The sequence below is a fragment of the Alligator mississippiensis genome, chromosome 14 (genome assembly GCF_030867095.1).
Source record: "Alligator mississippiensis isolate rAllMis1 chromosome 14, rAllMis1, whole genome shotgun sequence".
Lineage (NCBI taxonomy): Eukaryota > Metazoa > Chordata > Crocodylia > Alligatoridae > Alligator > Alligator mississippiensis.
In genome coordinates this window covers 30,955,628-30,972,198 of record NC_081837.1, presented here as the reverse complement: position 1 = coordinate 30,972,198, position 16,571 = coordinate 30,955,628, and the positions used below count along the sequence as shown (strand labels likewise).

General features: G+C 56.1%; 1 protein-coding gene across 3 annotated transcripts; it reads right to left on the bottom strand.

The window, feature by feature from the left end:
* Positions 1–1,378: 1,378 nt before the first annotated feature.
* On the bottom strand, positions 1,379–8,797 carry ELF3 (E74 like ETS transcription factor 3). Of its 3 annotated transcripts, none has more exons than XM_059717117.1 (9): positions 8,689–8,797; positions 7,464–7,634; positions 6,197–6,418; positions 5,735–5,865; positions 5,524–5,647; positions 5,080–5,172; positions 3,907–4,023; positions 3,001–3,196; positions 1,379–2,701 (listed from the first exon to the last, which is right to left on the bottom strand). In XM_059717117.1, exons 2-9 carry the CDS (start codon positions 7,624–7,626, stop codon positions 2,581–2,583), a joined length of 1,167 nt encoding a protein of 388 aa, XP_059573100.1. In that variant the 5' UTR covers positions 7,627–7,634; positions 8,689–8,797; the 3' UTR covers positions 1,379–2,580. The 3 variants fall into 3 exon arrangements, with proteins under 3 accessions (XP_059573100.1, XP_059573102.1, XP_059573101.1); XM_059717119.1 differs by having other exon boundaries at positions 5,735–5,826; XM_059717118.1 differs by lacking the exon at positions 8,689–8,797 and adding an exon at positions 8,512–8,662.
* Positions 8,798–16,571: the final 7,774 nt, after the last annotated feature.

Here is a 16,571-nt window from a genome sequence, read left to right as displayed (position 1 = left end):
GGACCGGATCTTCCACAAGGACCTACCAGAGGACCACAGAGATGTGAACTGCCTAATAACGCACCGTGCACTCCCAGTGAGGGTGTGGGGATACAGAGAGGGAAGAAGGACTAGCCCCAGCTGCCCCAGGGAAAGCTGCCAAGATGAAAGCGAGACCATCGACCACCTCCTGTGGTTCTGCCCCGATGCCAAAGGAGTGTGGAAGAAGGTAAGCCGGCTCCGCAAAGAGGTGACAGGGGTTAGGCTGATGACAAGGGAGGCGGCACTGTACGGACACCTGAATAAACAACAGGGACCCCCACAACCCGCTTTGACCAGTTTGTGTCCTGTGTCAGGAGCACCCTGTGGCAATGCAGGAACCTCCTGATGTACAGACACGCTGAGCTCGAGGAAACAGACTGTGTTAAAATGTTCCTGAGTGAACGCCAGCCCTACAACCAGAAAGCAGTGGGAGAGAATGGAGAAGATGCAGTCAACTCCACCTGGAAAAGGGACACTTGGCTCAGGCTGCTCAAAAACACCCCCCTGGGAGGGGAAGTGGACAGGGGGAACGGAGAGGACAATGATGCAACTGGACCCGGAGACAGCACGGAAGACAACAACAGGATCAGCAGCAGCAGAAGTGACAGCTACATCAACAGGGAAAAGGATGCTGAATGAACTGAGAATGTAAACCCCAGTCAGGGCTTAGACTAAAGGACTGTGATTGGGTTAGGGAAGGGCAGCAGGTTGGTGGTGTGCGGGGGCGCAGGGGAGTGGGTGTGTTTATTGTAATGGGTGCGTGGTTTCTTAATGTGGTTTAAGGTGTGTGATGTAAAGTGTATGCCAGATGGTGTGTGTGTGTGTGTGTGTATATATATATATATATATATATATATATATATATATATATATATATATATATATAAAAAATATAGAAATACATTTTTCAAAAAAACAAAAAAAGTCTTTGCAGTGTGTGTCCCTGTCTGCCTACTTGGAATGGGCAGAGATGCTGAAGTGCCTGGTTGCATTATTATCAGCAAATAGCATTTTTCTTTGTATCTGTCTTGTTACTAGTTCAAGTAGTTTGAAATCAATGTAAATAGCTTACAGACATGCCTGTACAGCTGAGCTGGCATCTGAAGTCTGGAAGAAGGCCCAGTTCACCATCCTTGGCCCCTATTATGCTAGGAAGAGACTCAGCTCATCTCTTCCTACTGACAGAAATCCTGGAGCCTCTTCTGGGGGAGCCAGTACCAGTAGGACTGAGGACTCTGACCTCCAGGCAGGAGAGATGGCTGCAGAGCATATGGAAAGATAGAGGTTGGTTCCTCCCCAGGTTGGGCCCTCAACCCCTTTATTGCAGAAGCAACAATTATGACCAAAACTAATTACACACAGTTAAAAAAGCAATGATTTATTTCTGATATGTTTATTACTAAAAAAGGAGAAAACCTCACACATGGCCCAGAGCCCTCTGTGGGACCAGCATACTGCTGCCATGATCTACATACAGCTCACTGATGCCACGATAACATAATTTCAGTCCAGCTGAAAATTAGCTACAATCATTGCTTTCCAAATGCCAAGTGCTTCTAGGACACTCACAATCACACAGGAACAACCTTATTTATGAAAAAATAGATTTTTATATACATTATATATTCTCTGTTTATATTACATAAATTAGAAGCAGGAGACAACCCACTCTTGGGGAAAGGACACCGCATGTGGTGGGAGAAGAGATATCAGAGAGATGGTTGATGGTATATTGGCTCATGGATGTGCACTCCCTGGATACCAGAACTGAGATGCTGCTTAGTGCCCTGTTCCTCACCATGGTCCCTTTGGAGCCACTTAAAATTCATGGTTCTTTTGGACTCGCTTTGAGCCCACAGTCACTTATGCTGTAGGAGCCAATCAGCCAGGCTGAGCATCTGCCTGTGAATGCAGAACACAGCCATTCCCACAACAGCTGCAGGGCAGATGCTACTTGTCCATCACCTGTGGGACCAGCAGCACAGCTGGCAAAGCATGTAGTGGAAAGGGAAGGCTCTGCAAGGCCCCAGGGATCTGAGCTGGTTCTCTTCATTCCAACTCAGTAACAGGTGAGGTGGCAGGCCAGCTTCCCCAGTGGCAGAGTGGCAGATCCAGTTTCCTGGGCCACCACTGCAGTGGTAGCCAGGAATCCCTGCTATGTTCTGTTTTGGACCATCCTATATATGGCTCCCTGGAATCTGATCACTGCAAATAGCACTGTGTGCTTCCACTCTGCGAGCTTCAGACATGCTTCAAGAGAGTGCAGGTCACTGTAAGTCCACTTGGAGAATAGAGTCCAACATGTTAACAACAGAAATAATGGTTTACAATAACCTACTTCAGCCAAAATATCAGCTTTCGATACAGAGGCACTGGCAAAGAACCAGCACACACACCATTGCCCCTAGGAAGGGGCTGGAGTCTAACACGCTGCACACAACGGCAGCTTTGGGTTCCAACATCTGGCCAAGTCTCTGGTGCAAGGGTTGGGTTCAGTGCATTATGCTTTGGGTCTTGCCCCTGGGCCGAGAGGGCAATGCCTGAGTTCATGTAAGGCTCCTATAGCTCTTTACTCCTGTTCAACACTTCTTCCTCCTTCCAGCCACTGGAGTTCTTCCCAAACTTGTACACCAGCCTCCTTCCATCAACTCTTTCCAGGATTTCCCGCTTGTAGTAATACCTGAAAGGAAGGGGTTGAGATCAGGACTCTGTGCAAGTCAACCAGATATGCTAGTGCAGAGGCCAGCACCTCTCTGGGAGGGGCAGAGCCAGGAGCTGTGGGTAGCAGGAGTCACAGGGAGGGGAGAGAAGCCACTCCCTATGGGAAAGCTGGGTGTGAAGCACTAGGCTAGGGTCAGGAGTCTGGGGAAGTTTGCAAGGCACAGAGCTTTTCACGGGCCTACAGCCTGTTTAGCCATGGGGCTTGGCTCAGGCTCCATTCCCTGTCCCATGTCCCCAGGGCATCCCTAGGGTGCTCACCTCATGGCCCGGCTCAGCTTCTCATAGGTCATGCTGCTGTTCTTCTTCTTCTGTCCCCAGAGCTGGGCTACAGCCTCTGAGCGGAGAAACTTGAAGACCCCCTCGCGCCGGTCCTCCCATTTCATCAGCCCCTCGTTCAGCTCCGGGTGGATCAGGATGTCGCGGATAAACTCCCACAGGTGGGTCCCTCTTGGAGCTGCAATGGAAAAGCCGATGCAGGAAAGGCAGCAGCTGCAATCTCACCACCCCAACCCCAGGAGAGGAGGCTGCAGGCCTGGGCTGAGACCTGCAGCAGACATGAGCTGCAGGCTGTGCTAGGAGTGCCCTGCCCACACAGTCCAGCAGGAGCAGATCCCAGTAACTGCTGCCTGGGAAGAGTGGCTGGGGAGGGCTTGCTCAGGGTCATCTCCCATCCCATCCAAGCCAGGGGCTGAGCCCTACTGATGATCCCACCCCCCAGCACAGTTTACAAAGGTGCTGCATTACCCCCATCACATCCTGTGGGGTGAGGCGGGGGCATAGCGGCTTGGAGTGATGCGGGGACCAGGGTTGCAGGACCAAACATTTCTTGTCCCAGAACCAGAGGGAGGAGATGTCTCTTCCTCCACAGCCTGCTGGCACTCCCTTGAAGCCCAGCCACCTCCTCAGGCTGTGCCCGGGAGAGGTGACCGGGCCCACTAGCCCTGGCTATCAGCCCCCCAGCTGGAAAGCACAGGGCTCCACTGTGCAAGGTACTGGAGCTCCATAGACAATGGGTCCCCAATCTTTCTCCCAGCTATCCCAGCATAGACTGGCCACCTGTCCTGCTTCCACCATTCACTTCACCATGTGAACGAGACAGGGCATATTGAGGGACCCCCCAGCCCAGCACACCCCCTAATGAAGCCCAGCCAGCCCCTCACGTACAGTGCTTGCTCTTCCTAGTCTCCAGGCAGTCTCGGTTCTCCTTGCTGAGTTTCCGGGGCCTTCCCCTTTTCCGCTTGCCATGCTTCATTTCCCCTTTCTTATGGTCAGCAAAGCCACCTGCACAGGAGGAGGTAGAACGTGTTATTTGACCTGTCCAGGTGTCTGTATCACAGTCCTCACTATGGGAGTTGAGCAGCCTCAGGCCCTGGTTCCTCTTTCCTTACAAGCAGAAACCGAGGGGAAGAAGTGTTATGGTGCCCTGTGCTTGGGCTCCTTCCTCAGGCTCGGGGAATGGGGCCACATCTCACAGGTGGCTGCTGCTCAGCTGTACAGGGCACCTCCCACATCTCCGATGTCCAGTGCTCCCCATGTGCCCTGGCACAGTCCAACAGGAACACAAGCATCACGCCACATGATCCCTTGCAGAACTTATTTATCACGCTCCCTTTTACAAGCTGCTGACTCTGCAACCCATGGCTGGGGGCTGCTCCCAACCTTCCCTGCTCCAGCCTAGCTTCTCGTCCAGACCCCACCTTCTCATTTGCAGCCTAAATTTCTTCCTGGCTGCTTATGCCCACCCTTCCTCTTGGTTAATGTGTCTGGGCGCAGGGCACTGATAGCCCCACCCTATTGAGCGCTGCAGAGGCACACCCTGCTGCCAAGGCTTTGGGGTCTCTGGTGGCTGACCCCCACTGCCACAGATAGTTAAAGCAGGCCTCTCCAGTGCACTACCAGCTCTCCTGCCATCATCCACAGCCCAGGGAACCAAAGACCAAACTGTTCCCAGGAGCATGGGTGCCTCTTGAGTCAGCAACCATGGTGGGGAGTATCCCCCAGCGGCCAATCTCACTCACCAAAAAGCGGCCACACCACTTCCAGAAGTCCCGCAGCCACTGGTGCTCCCGCCTGCCCCCCTGCCCGCCAGCAAAACAGGGAGTGTGGCCTGACAGAGAGTGCACCAGCTCTCTCAGGGGGTGCACAGGCTACACCCCCTACACATCACCACTGCCCAGTAGGATGACACCTTTCCTATCTTGGTTTGAGCCCTGGCTAGGTTGGCGTGCCCATACTGTTGTTATGGCAATCAAATCTCTGGAAAGCATGAAGCACCCATTGATAAACTCGTTAATAAGTTCAACTAATTCCCCTCCAGGTGGGAAAGCAGCAACTCACCATCAGGGGAGAACAACTTTCCTTCTGTAGGGTCAATATCTAGGTCACTTCCACCGGAGTCCTGGGAGTTGGGGCTGTGAGACATCACGGTCCCTGGAAGGCAAAGGGAGAGGGGTTGGATTTCCAGGCATGTCTATCCAGCAAATACTTCTCTGCAGCAGAAAGCAGCTCCAGCCATCGCCTGACCAGATCCATCAGCAAGGGGGCAGGGGCTGGGCCTCATGGGGCACCTGGGGACCACTCCTGCCAAGCATCATGAGCTGTTCCAAGCGTGGCAGGGCCAGGCTTTCACTGAACAATGACACAGGGCTGCTTTGTCTCTGAGAAGGGAAGAGGGGCATACAAGAAGCACACCACTCCGCTCTGCACACGGGGCTGGCATGTGCCACACCTGGGCCAAAGGCCAAGCAGGCCATAATGCTGAGCACGAGCAGTAGAGTTTACCTGAAATGTCAGAGCTTCCTGGAGACATGGTGCCGAGCAGGTAGCCCAAGTCTGCCTGATGGAAAGGGTTTGCGGACTTCATCTCCTCCAGGGACTCCTGCGAGCACGAGTTTCCCAGATCTAGGTACAATGGAGGGAAAGGGTCAGCCCTGTTCAAACTCATGTATGTGGCCACATGGACAGTGCAATGCCAGGGTGCTCTCTCACCTAGGGGGTTGGAGTCAAGGAAGGTCTCCTGGGCAACAGCCACGCTGTCTTTCTCCAGCAGGTCAATGATCCAGCCCAGTTCATCTGAGGCCAAGTCTTTGGAAGGAAGCAGGGCTGGGATTAGATGTGCTCGGCCTGTATAGTGGGGAAGTACACATGCTGCAGTGTCAGCCCTGTGCTCTCCCCCTTCTCTCAGTGGATCCCATAGATGCCTGTGGGCTCTCCTGACTAAAGCTTCCCACTCCCAGGGGCCTGAGTGAGCATGTGTTGCTGTGGTGCAAATCCCACCAAGTGCCACTTTGCCCTATCCAAACCTCCCATGCTAACAGGAGGGGGGGGTTGCCTTGGGAGCAAGAGCCCACTTCCCTCCTCCCCAAAGCCTTTCTCAGCCTGGAACAGTTGCAGCATTCACTGATCTCCCCCTCCCCACGGCCCTGCCCAGCCTAGGCCAGATCACAGCACTCACTGATCTCATGGAGGCGATTATACAGCTCATCCCCCAAGGGCCCAAAGATGTTGCGCAGCTGCTCCTGCGTGCAGTGGCAGAGCGTCAGGCCGTCCATGTTGCAGCAAGAGAAGTCGATGGCGCTGGCGTCGTACTTGTTCTTCTCCACGTGGTAGCTGATCCATTCCAGCACCTGGGCCTTGCTCCAGAGGTGCGGGAGCTCACTGAACCACGTCGGCTTATCTGCAGGGAACAGGGCAGTGGTTCAGGGATAGCGCTCAGTGGGGCTAGCAGGGCAGGTGCCTGTCCGGGAGGGGCTCTCGGCGCACCTTGGCTCTGAGTCCCCGGGGCAGGGCTAGCCAGCCCAGCCCAGAACATCATGGCTTTATCTTGCTTAGTCATTGCTGGGTGGATGGCTATGCCAGCCACCTGCTCCCTTATCTCAGGTCGCTCTCGCACCCTACCACAGGTGAGGTGTGTCAGGAACAGCAGCTTCCCAGCCCCGCATACTCTGCCCCCCCCCACCCCACACAGCACCCCAATGTCGCAGGTGGTGATAAGACTTTGCACTGTGGTGCCTACCAGGGTCCCTCTCTCCATGCTGCCTGCTGCTCCCCCCCTCCTCAATGGGGATCTCGGATGCAGGAGACCAAGGGCAGGTCATGGTTGTCTGGGGAAGCCTCCAGAGTGGTTTGTCTCAGTATGATCCCTCATGTGGACATTTCTCCATGACCCCGTGGGTGGACCCACTCAGCAGGACCCCCTGGCACAACATGGGGATGATCAAGGCTGGACCCAGCCCTCAGAGGGGGACCAGCCTCTTCCTAAAGGGCACTCCAGTAGTCCCCTTGCTCCAGCTGGCCACTGGCTTGCCTGGCCTGGCCTCTTACCCTGAGAGGAGCCCCCACCCTGCTGCCTGAGAAGCAGTCAGATGGACATTGCAACCTGCCCCGCCAGCTTCCCAAAATGGACCAGGGCACTGTAATGCTTTGCCCTCTACCCTCCGAGCTCCGCACGGAGCTTCACAGGCATGAACAGTTTGCACCTTACTACTCCTGCCAGGTGGCCATGGCAAGTATAATGACCCCTATCTTACAGAGGGGAAACTGAGGCACAGGGACACATCCCAGATCATACAGAAAGTCAGGGCTGAGGTGACACCAGAACTCCAGCCTGCGTGCTAATCATAAGGTAACTGCCTCCCTTTCACTCCAGGAGAGATCCCTCCCTTCCCGCCCGCGGCCTCCCAAGTCTGCCAGCACGGATGGCAATCCCCATAGGCCCCCACCTGCAGTTTCAACAGGCAGCTGGCTGCTGGCCACACTCAGCCCCAAGCTGTTCTCCTCCCCGAGGTGTGTGAGCAGGTCCAGGGGCAGCTGCACTTCCTCTGGCTGGTACATGGCACTGATGTAGTTGGAGAAGATATTGCTGATTTCACAGGATCCTGCCATAGAGCCCTCTGCCAAGAGACCAAAGCAGCCTGAATGAGCTGAGCCAGTTCACAGAGTGGCTACCACCACCTGCAACACGGACTTCCCTCTTCCCTGCACCCTCCCTCTTCAGTGCACTCCCTGGTTCCTGAAATGGCACAGCCAGGATCAGGGCCCAGCTTGCAGCCTGCCATGATGACCTCCCCGCCCCTGAAAAGCGATGTCCCTCTAGGACCTTTGTAGTGTCCTGTTCTCCAGGCACTGCCTGATGAAGCTCTGTTCCAGAGGCAAGAGCAATATAAATAAAGAGGAATAAGAAGGCAATAACACATTGTGCTGGTACAAACTTCCCCTTAGGCGGCAGCTGCCTTCCAGCAGACTTAACCCTTTCGGTAAGCAGTTCGTCTTAGTGCCAGTCTGAAGCTATCTCTCATGGCATGTCCATGAGCAGAGAGAGGTTGTTCACCCTGCTAGCCTGAAGTCAGGCAGAAGACAGGGTGGAGATGTACTTTATACACTAGCTCAGAGATATATGAGCTTTCGTGAGTCTGAGCTCACTTCATCAGATGCTGAAAAGGTCATGCCCAGAGTGGATCCAGCCAAGGATCAAGTGGGAATTTGCCAAGACTCAAATGGTTTGGACTCTCCTCCAGGGAAGATGCTGCATGAAAAGCAGAGTTCCCAAACACCCACGGCCCCATCTCCCCAGGCTTTCGCAGCCCCAAGCAGCCCGGTGGTGCCCAGCTTGCCCTGCTTCCTGCTCTGTGACAAGAAACAACAAGAGGACCCTGGCACTCCCAGCTCCTTCCTCCATGCCAGCCCCACAAGCCATACCAAAAGCTGCCCTCACTAGGATCTGTCCACTGCCTGCGTGATGCTGGCAAGAAAGAGGAGGCTGGTATTCACCTGCCAGCCCCACGGTAGCTCCAAGGAAGGGACTTTGTACAGATGCTTCCACTCCCAAGGCCCACAGCAGGTGCCCAGGGGGATGCCCCAGTAAGGCGGAGGCAGGAGGGCAGGTGCAGCCTAGTCCAGCACAGCACACAGGGGAAGGCCCCGCTGAGCCCAGAGTGGCTTTGGTACCTTCTGCGATGAGGATCCCAGCAACAGCAGCTAATCCACAGAGCAGCACGGGGAGCTGCCAGCACACCTCTGCTTCCTACTCACTCCTCATCCGTGAGTGCAGAGCCCAGCTCTGAAGGTGGCCACTCCCCACGGCTCCACCTTTTATAGCCTGGGTGGCAGTAACACGATCCGCCCAGCTCTAGGGGAATTCCTAGCTGGAGCATTCATGCTCCCAGCTCCAGGTGATTTGCATAGTATGCACCACTTGGCCCCAGACTACGGCCGCCTTGCCGGGAAATCTGGGCTGGCCAGTTTAATGATTGTCAGAGCTGCTGCCCAGCCTGGCCCCAGTTTCACCCACAGTGTTTTTCTGCCTTCGAATGTCAAGTGTGTTTGCTCACAAGAGCAGGGGACCAGCCTCCTCCTGCGTGGGCTGTGCCAGTGGCTACCTGCCTGCTCACCAGCCCTCTCATTATCCAGCAGGGGAAAGTGTGCCACCTACATGCAGACTGACCTGCACGAACCCCTCTGAAAAGGGGAGCTCCAGCCCCCACCCCCAAAGCTGAGAGCCTCAGATCCCCAGGACATTTTGGATCCAGGGTTTAGGAGCAGTCCAGCCCTTGTTTTAAGGGACCACATAAAAATAGTCCTCAGTCACAGGGCAGGTGTGACCCCACTAGACCATCAACCAGGGTCCTGCGTCTCCTGTCTCACACCAGCCCGTCTCTTCCAGTCGGGTGAGCCCCACTGGCAAGGAGCTGGTACAAAGGGGCTAGGAGATGGGTCCAAAGTTGCCTTCTCCTGGGCCTAGAGTTTTGCTGGGTCCCAAGGGCGGGAGTGGAGTGTGAGCAGTATGGATAAGCCTGCAGCGTGGGGCCAGCCAGGGTTGTCTGGCAATGAGGCAAGCGGTTTTACTGCTGCTATGGTACGGGTGTGTGTGTTTTTTTCCGGATCTGGCCGGGGCAGATTCCCTTGTGCCAGTTCTTTCCCCTCCATTTCACAAGCACTGCAGAGGCTGTCTGGATGTGACCACATGCACATGCACACACACACGGGGCTGCACAGGAATGGTTATACAGGGGGTTCTTTGCTGAGGCTGGTGGTCTTCAAAGCTCCCTGTGTATGTGCATGTGTAGCAATTTGTGTGTGGTTGTGTCAACTGTGTTTCTCCCTGGATCCCAGACTAACAGCCTGAGATGCCTCCTGTCTTCACCCAGCCTCTGAACCCTGGCCTGGCATGGATTGCTGCCTATGCTACCATCCTCGCACCCCCACAGGCACACACATGCAGGCATGTGCATACAGGGTTTTGCAGCCTGAGAGAGTCCACTGCTGTTCTGGGACCCCGGTGCAGCCCGTGACCCTGGGTGGCTGGGTCCCAGGTCATTCACCATTCACCCTAGGGAAGTCACCCTGGCTGGGGCTACAGCCACTGCCTTGAGGCAAGCTGGGGCCATCATGCCATCCAAGAAGCAGCAGGTCAAGCAGACTAATTACCCAGCCTGACTTCATTCCTCAACAATAGTCTGTGGTATGGAGGATGGGATATGGTATGGGAGGATGCTGTGCTTTTTTCTTTCTGGGCACTGGGCCTTTGGGTGCATGGAGCCATCTCCATACCCAGGCACCAGCAGTATTGTGTCCTCTGAGGTGCTGTGAACCCTGGGAAACTTGATTGCTGTCTTGTTGTGTGTGCCCCGGGTACCTTCTCAGCTCTGGGGGATGCAACAAGCTTCCTAGTCACTTGTCTGAATCTGCAGCTTAGCTGGGCCTTGACTCCCAGCCTTTTCAGCCCATGGTGGGGCCCCAGCTGTTGAAGGCCCTTTTGCCCTTCCAGCCTGCAGTGTGAAAGTAAGTTGTGAACTTGTCCCCTGGTTTTTGTCCACCACTAAAATGCAGCCTTCTCTGGAATGGAAGATAGCAGCTACTTAATGATGGCAAACAGCCCTACACCACACACTGGGGAAGGCAGGAAGTCTGTTCAGTCCAAATATCAGGATGCCAAAGGGAGGCAGCATGGAGTTGAAGCCTCCAAAGATGCTCACCCTCACCCCTGAGCAGGGGTGGCCCCAGACAGGGCAGAACCAGGCAGTTTTGCTGTGTATTGGGGGGAACTCTTCTGGGCCAGGCCAAGCACCCTGAGTTTGGGTCTCCTGCTGATGCAGCTCAGGGCCCACAGGCCTCCCTTTAGGCCAGTGGGCGGCAGACACAACAAGGCACGGCAGCCTGCATGCTGAGCAAGTCCAGGCTCAGGGAGGGAGCCTGGGATTAGCTTGCCTACACACCAGAGAGGGTGGGGAAGAAGTCCCCTGTGTCCCAGGGTGATCAGGGACCAGCAGTCTAATCAAAACGTGGCCCTGCCAGGTGGGAACCAGGGAGCGGGAGCAGCAGCTAGCCAAGCAGAGGCTGCCCATGCAGCACAGTCTCACCCACTCACATCTGCACCCGAACAGGTGCCACTGGCCAAAGCAGGCTCTGAGCGCCCTCTGGCGCCCCACTCCAACTCAGCGAACCAGCAGCCTGGTCTGGAGATTTGATTTGGCAGCTAAGGCTTGTCTGCATGGGCCCAGTGTGAAGCAGCAGTCACGCCTGCACACGGGGATCGTGCAGGCAGGGTGTCAAGATGACATGCCACCTGCATGCCTGTCTCCCCAGCTGGTCACACTACCAGCTCACTGCAGTACATTCCCCTCACTCTCTTTTACAAATCTTGCACATTGGAAATAGAGCAAGGGTGGGCTATAGGAGTCAACAGCTGAGGAGCTAGCGGACAGCCCCTGTGCCAGCTAGACACCTCCCTGCATGGCCTGCAGCTCACTGAACCTAAGGGCACAGGCTTTGAGGCTCCATGCTGGCTGCAGGGCACTCTACCAGAGGACCTGGGAGCGAGTGGGCAGAGATCTCAGATGAGCTCCCTGGTCCCTGAGCTTGCTGGGCTTCTGCCCACCATGGCTCAGTGCCTTCCTGATGTGGCACTGCTGCTGCTGAGCCAACCTGTGGACAGGGGTGAAGAGGTGGGAGGCTGGGAAGCAACACGACTGCAAGGAACCAGGGAGCACGCTCAGAACTAGGAGCTCTGGGCAGAGGGTAGCGGAGACAGGTTCAACTGGCTCTGAAATGCACGGTGTGCCTGGCCCTGGCAGCCCTGCCACAATGCCAAGTGTGTGGCCAGCTGGGAAACAGGCAGGCCCTGGACAGTGCCCCCAGAGCTAAACTCCACTGGCTTCTGGTCTGAGCCCAGTGTACTCCATCAGGCTTGGGTATATGATCAGCTGGGTGGAGCAGCAAGCCAGCACTGATGGGAAGATCCCTGGGAGAGACTTTGGCTCCTGGAGTAGAAGGGCAGCGAACAGTGGATGATTTAACAGCCCCATCCCCTATCTATAAGCACAGATCAGTGCCAGGGCCCAGCCCAGCTGCCACGTGTTCGGAGGACAGGTCATCCGCACGCACCCTCCACCAGGCACTAGCATCCAGGTGCACTTCCCTTCCCAGAGCCCACCCCCCAGGTCTGCTGTATTAACTCTACTGAGCACCACCAAGGCAGGGCCTCAATTCATGCACCTTCCCTGCTTTTGGCTCCTGGGTGCTGCACATGTTCTGGCCACAGTGCAGTCAGGTTTTCTAGCTTTTATCTGTAACTACAAGAGCTGGAAATGAACAGATACTCCAAAGCCAGGTCCAGGAGCAGTGTTGGGGGAACCCCCAGACATGAGGAGCTTTGGGCTACAATCACAAGAGGTGTCAAACCTGGAGATGCTCAGCCTGGATTACCACCCTCAGCCCAGCCAGCCTGGAGCTCACTGCCTCTAGGACTGGCCTTTCCCTTGCAGACTCTCAGTCTGTCAAGGACGAGCTTGCCATGACTAAGGTGCAGTGCAAAACACTTGCTGGCTCAGGCTTTTTGGCAGAGCTGGGCTTCACGAGTGGGGGGGTGGGTCCTGGGACCCTGGCCTGGCATCCTTCCCTGGAACCACTGTGTTTGCACAGGCTGCTTGGTGCTGCGTGCCGCATCACCAGCAGCACTGTATGTGCATGACCCAGCAGGGCAGGGCTGCAGGGTGGGCAATGTTGAGGCCTTCCAAGAACTTTGACCTCGAGAACATCCTTCTGGTGACCAGGGCGGGGAGGTGTTTGCTATACCCAGAGGCATGGGGCGAGGCCCAGAGAGGGTGGAAACCTGGGGCTGGGACACAGTGTCCCTGACAGAGGGGAGGTTGATGGGCTGAGCCACTGCTTCAGATTGGACTGGCGGGGTTTCCCGCCTGCCACTCGGCTGAGCAGTGTTCATGGGAACACTCCCCACTCGTGTACCAGGCAGCTGCTGGCTCCCACCCTCTGGCCACCTGTGGGGCTCACCCACATCCCTCTGTGCTATCAGGACCAAGGCTGGCTCAGCGCCTCTGTGAGTGTTGGAGACCTTTCCTACTCCTGCGTGCTCTTCTCCCCAGGAACAGCTGGGAGCAGGGAGGCCCAGGAGCATGGAACGGAGTGGGCTGTCGTCTGGGAGGGGAGGAAAGGGGAGAGCCAGGCCTGTGCACACTGAAAGTCACTGCATCAGGTGGGCACATCTGCATCACGCTGCTGGGCACGCCCCTCGCCATGGCCTCCTGGCTGCCTGGAATGCGTGTCGCAGGCCGGTGCACGTACGCACACGTGCACATACACACGTTCAGGTCCTAGCATGCCAGGCCCACGTGCCGTAAGGCTTTTCTTGGTCTGGATGGGCTCCAGCACTACCTCTGCCCTTGCCCTTGCCCTTGCCACACTGCTGGGGCCCAGGCTCTCTCTGTGAATGCTCCATAGGAAAGGGACTGCACAGCCCAGCTGCTCCACACCTTTTAGACCAGCCCTGACTCCCCAGAGCCTCCAGCAATGGAAACACGCCCATTCCCAGAGCTCCCCAAGCCAATTGCTCTTTCCTTCAGACAGCACCAGGAGCTACATCTGCTTGCCTGCCTCTTTTTCCATCACCTGGGCATAGGTCTGAGTCCTCAGAGGAGTCCATGGATCTCCTCCAGCATGTGGCTGCTTCTGCTAGCTGTGGCAGGGCTTCTCTGCATCTGCCTCCCTCCTCCTCCAGCTGGGCACAGGGAAGCGCTCTGCTAGGGAAGGACACTGCTTTTTTCATCTCTCGGGGGCTGTAGTTTTACAGGCCACTGCTAACTCCAGCTGTGTTGTTTTCCCTTTGGGGTAAATTCCAATTCTTCAAACCCAGGTCACTGCAGGGACATTGAAAGGAACTGGTTCCCCAAGGACACGACCATCTCAGCATGCCAGGTGCTGCCATCACACTGGGAACCTCTTGCGTGAATGCCTCAGCTGCCCCTGCACAGAAGTGCTGGGCCCTGTGCGCAGAGGGCCAACTCCATGCCCCGAGGTGACCAGTGGTGCTGCAGGTTCCTCGTCTCAGCACAGATCCATCAGCTGTCTGTGCACACAGCCCAGATGGTGATGGCCCCACAGAGGGCACTCCAAGGGACTGCCCAGGAAATGGCTTGGCCCAGCCGGGCTCTGTCATCATCTTTGAGGCCCCTCCTGGTTTCCTCTGCTTTCCAACTCTACTTCAAGCTCCTGGTCCCACCTCTGGCCCTGGCTGTGTCTTTCCTTTCTCCAATGGGCTCTGGCTACAATGCCAAACCTACAGCCCTTGAGATGCCCAGTTTCCCCATCTTCCCAGCTTGTAATAACACCTGGGTTCACCAGGCTCTCTGCCTTGCTGCCAGCCAGGAGCTTATCCCGAAGTGGGCAGCCCGGGCCAGTGGGAACCTGCCTGCAGTACCACCCAGTCTCCTGAATGTACCACAAACAGGGCCAGGCTTGCCCCACAGCCCCTGCCTATCTATGGCTGATGCTTCACTGCTCTGAGATGCCCGGCTCTTTCTACATGGCAGCATCCCTTGCCTGGCTTGGCAGCCTGGCTGCTTGCAGCAAGTGGCTCTTCCTACAACACGTGGAGGTGTTACTGTCCCCTCCAGCATGCAGAGAGCCTCTTAGCACAGCACTTCTCCTTCACTGAAGGGCAGGAGGGTGCAGGGCCTGCTTTCCATGATTGTGACCTCACATGATAGCTCTGGAGCTCACTGGAGACTAACTTGGCCTGTGAATGAGAAGGTCCCCAGCCTGAAGCCAGGTGCTTAGGGGCCTGGTCTCTGCTGCAACTGCCAGAAGACACGGGAATTTCCAGCTCCAAGCAGAGTGCAGTGACCCATGCCACCGGCGCTCTCCCCTGCACTCCTGATGTGACCCAGAATACAAGCCAGCAAAAAGTCCACATCCCCCTAGTGCCATGACCACCACCGCTCCATAGACTAACCCTAGGCTGGGCTGGGCACTCAGGGCTTTCCCAGGGGGCTGAGCTAGGAGGAGGGCTTGGCTCTGCTGTTTGCCACAGACACTGGGGCTCCAGGATGATGAAAACCTGGAGACAGGCCAAGCAGTGGGACAGGATAGGCTGGAGAGATCTGCCGGAGGGCAGCAGTGACAACCCCCTTCATGGTAGGGGCGGCCTGGCAACTCGAGGTGTTCGGAGCGACATGTTGGTATAGAGCTTGCAACGTCCCCTTCAGCATCTGCCTCACATCCAGGGTAACAGCCTACTACCACTACCAGTTTGGGGGCTGCTAGGGTTGAGACAGTATCAGCTACACGCCCTCCTGCCCCAGAGCCAGCGCCAAGGGCAAGCAGCCACGGCCCTGCCTCTTGTTTGAATTGTGAGACCCGAGGAGAGGAAACAGGCTGCGTCAACCGAGACAAGCTCCTGGAATTTCCCAGTGCTCAGGTGCCCGGACCTGTCCAACTCGTCCCTACACCAGATCAGAGCAAGAACAGAAAGCAGAGTAAAGCTGTCAGGGAAACCAGCCCTGCCCCTGTGTGCACAGCTGAGAGGAGCAGGGCCAGCTGGGCACAACCTAGCAGGGAGGGTGGGAGCCCACATTGAGGCTCAGGTCACCCTCAGCACCCCTGGGCAACACTCAGGCCCTTGCACTGAAATCCATGCAGGGGATCTGGGTAAACCCAGCTGCTTGACCAGCAGGGTGGTTGTCTCCCAGTAAGGGGTGGGGGGATGTGGTCACTATGGGGTGCTCTACATCTACATCTTCTTGTCTGCATGTACAGTGAGTGTTGGTTTTACCAGAACAAATTGCTGCTAAGATGCACAGAGCAATTCAGGCACCCAAACCCCTCAGCTGTCTGCAGTAAGGGAGCCCAGGGCTGTGTGTGGAGGGAACTGGCACCCCCAGGCCCAGCAGCAAAGCTTGGGGGAGGGTACTGGCCTGAATGCACAGACCCTTATGGTACCAGCGTACCGGGGTGGCCCCAGGGCCTCAGCTAGGTCAAAATTAGACCTGCTGGAGGCATGGCTCAACCAGAAGCCCTAGCACAGGTAGGGCAGCTATGTTAATGCAGGGCTAGGGGTGGGTATGGCAGGGATATTAAAGATATATTCATAGTAATACCCTGAATGCAGGGACCTCTCCTGGATTTCAGCACCTAGTAGAACAGGTCAGTATTATCAACATCCTGTTGCAGGCAGGGAAACTAAAGCAGGGGTATAGAGAAGTGACCCACCCAGAGAGGCCATCGCAGAGCCCAGAAGAACCCATGAATCCTGCATCCTTTCTAGCAGTGCTGACACCAGCGGCTGCAGACAACATCCCAACTAGACAGGCAAGTGCTGTAGGCTATGGTCACTCCCAGCCAGCCCCAGCCCACTGCCCTCAGCTCCATCAGCCCATGGCCTGATGGGACCAGAGCCACAGGGTGGCAGGGGCATTTGCAGCAACCCAGGAGACTCACTGAGCTGAGTGGCCCCAGAGTTGTGCTAAAATCAGCCCAATGCAAGCGGTGAGCACACACAGGCCACGTCCAGAGGAGGAGGGGCGTGTCCTTGCAGCAGC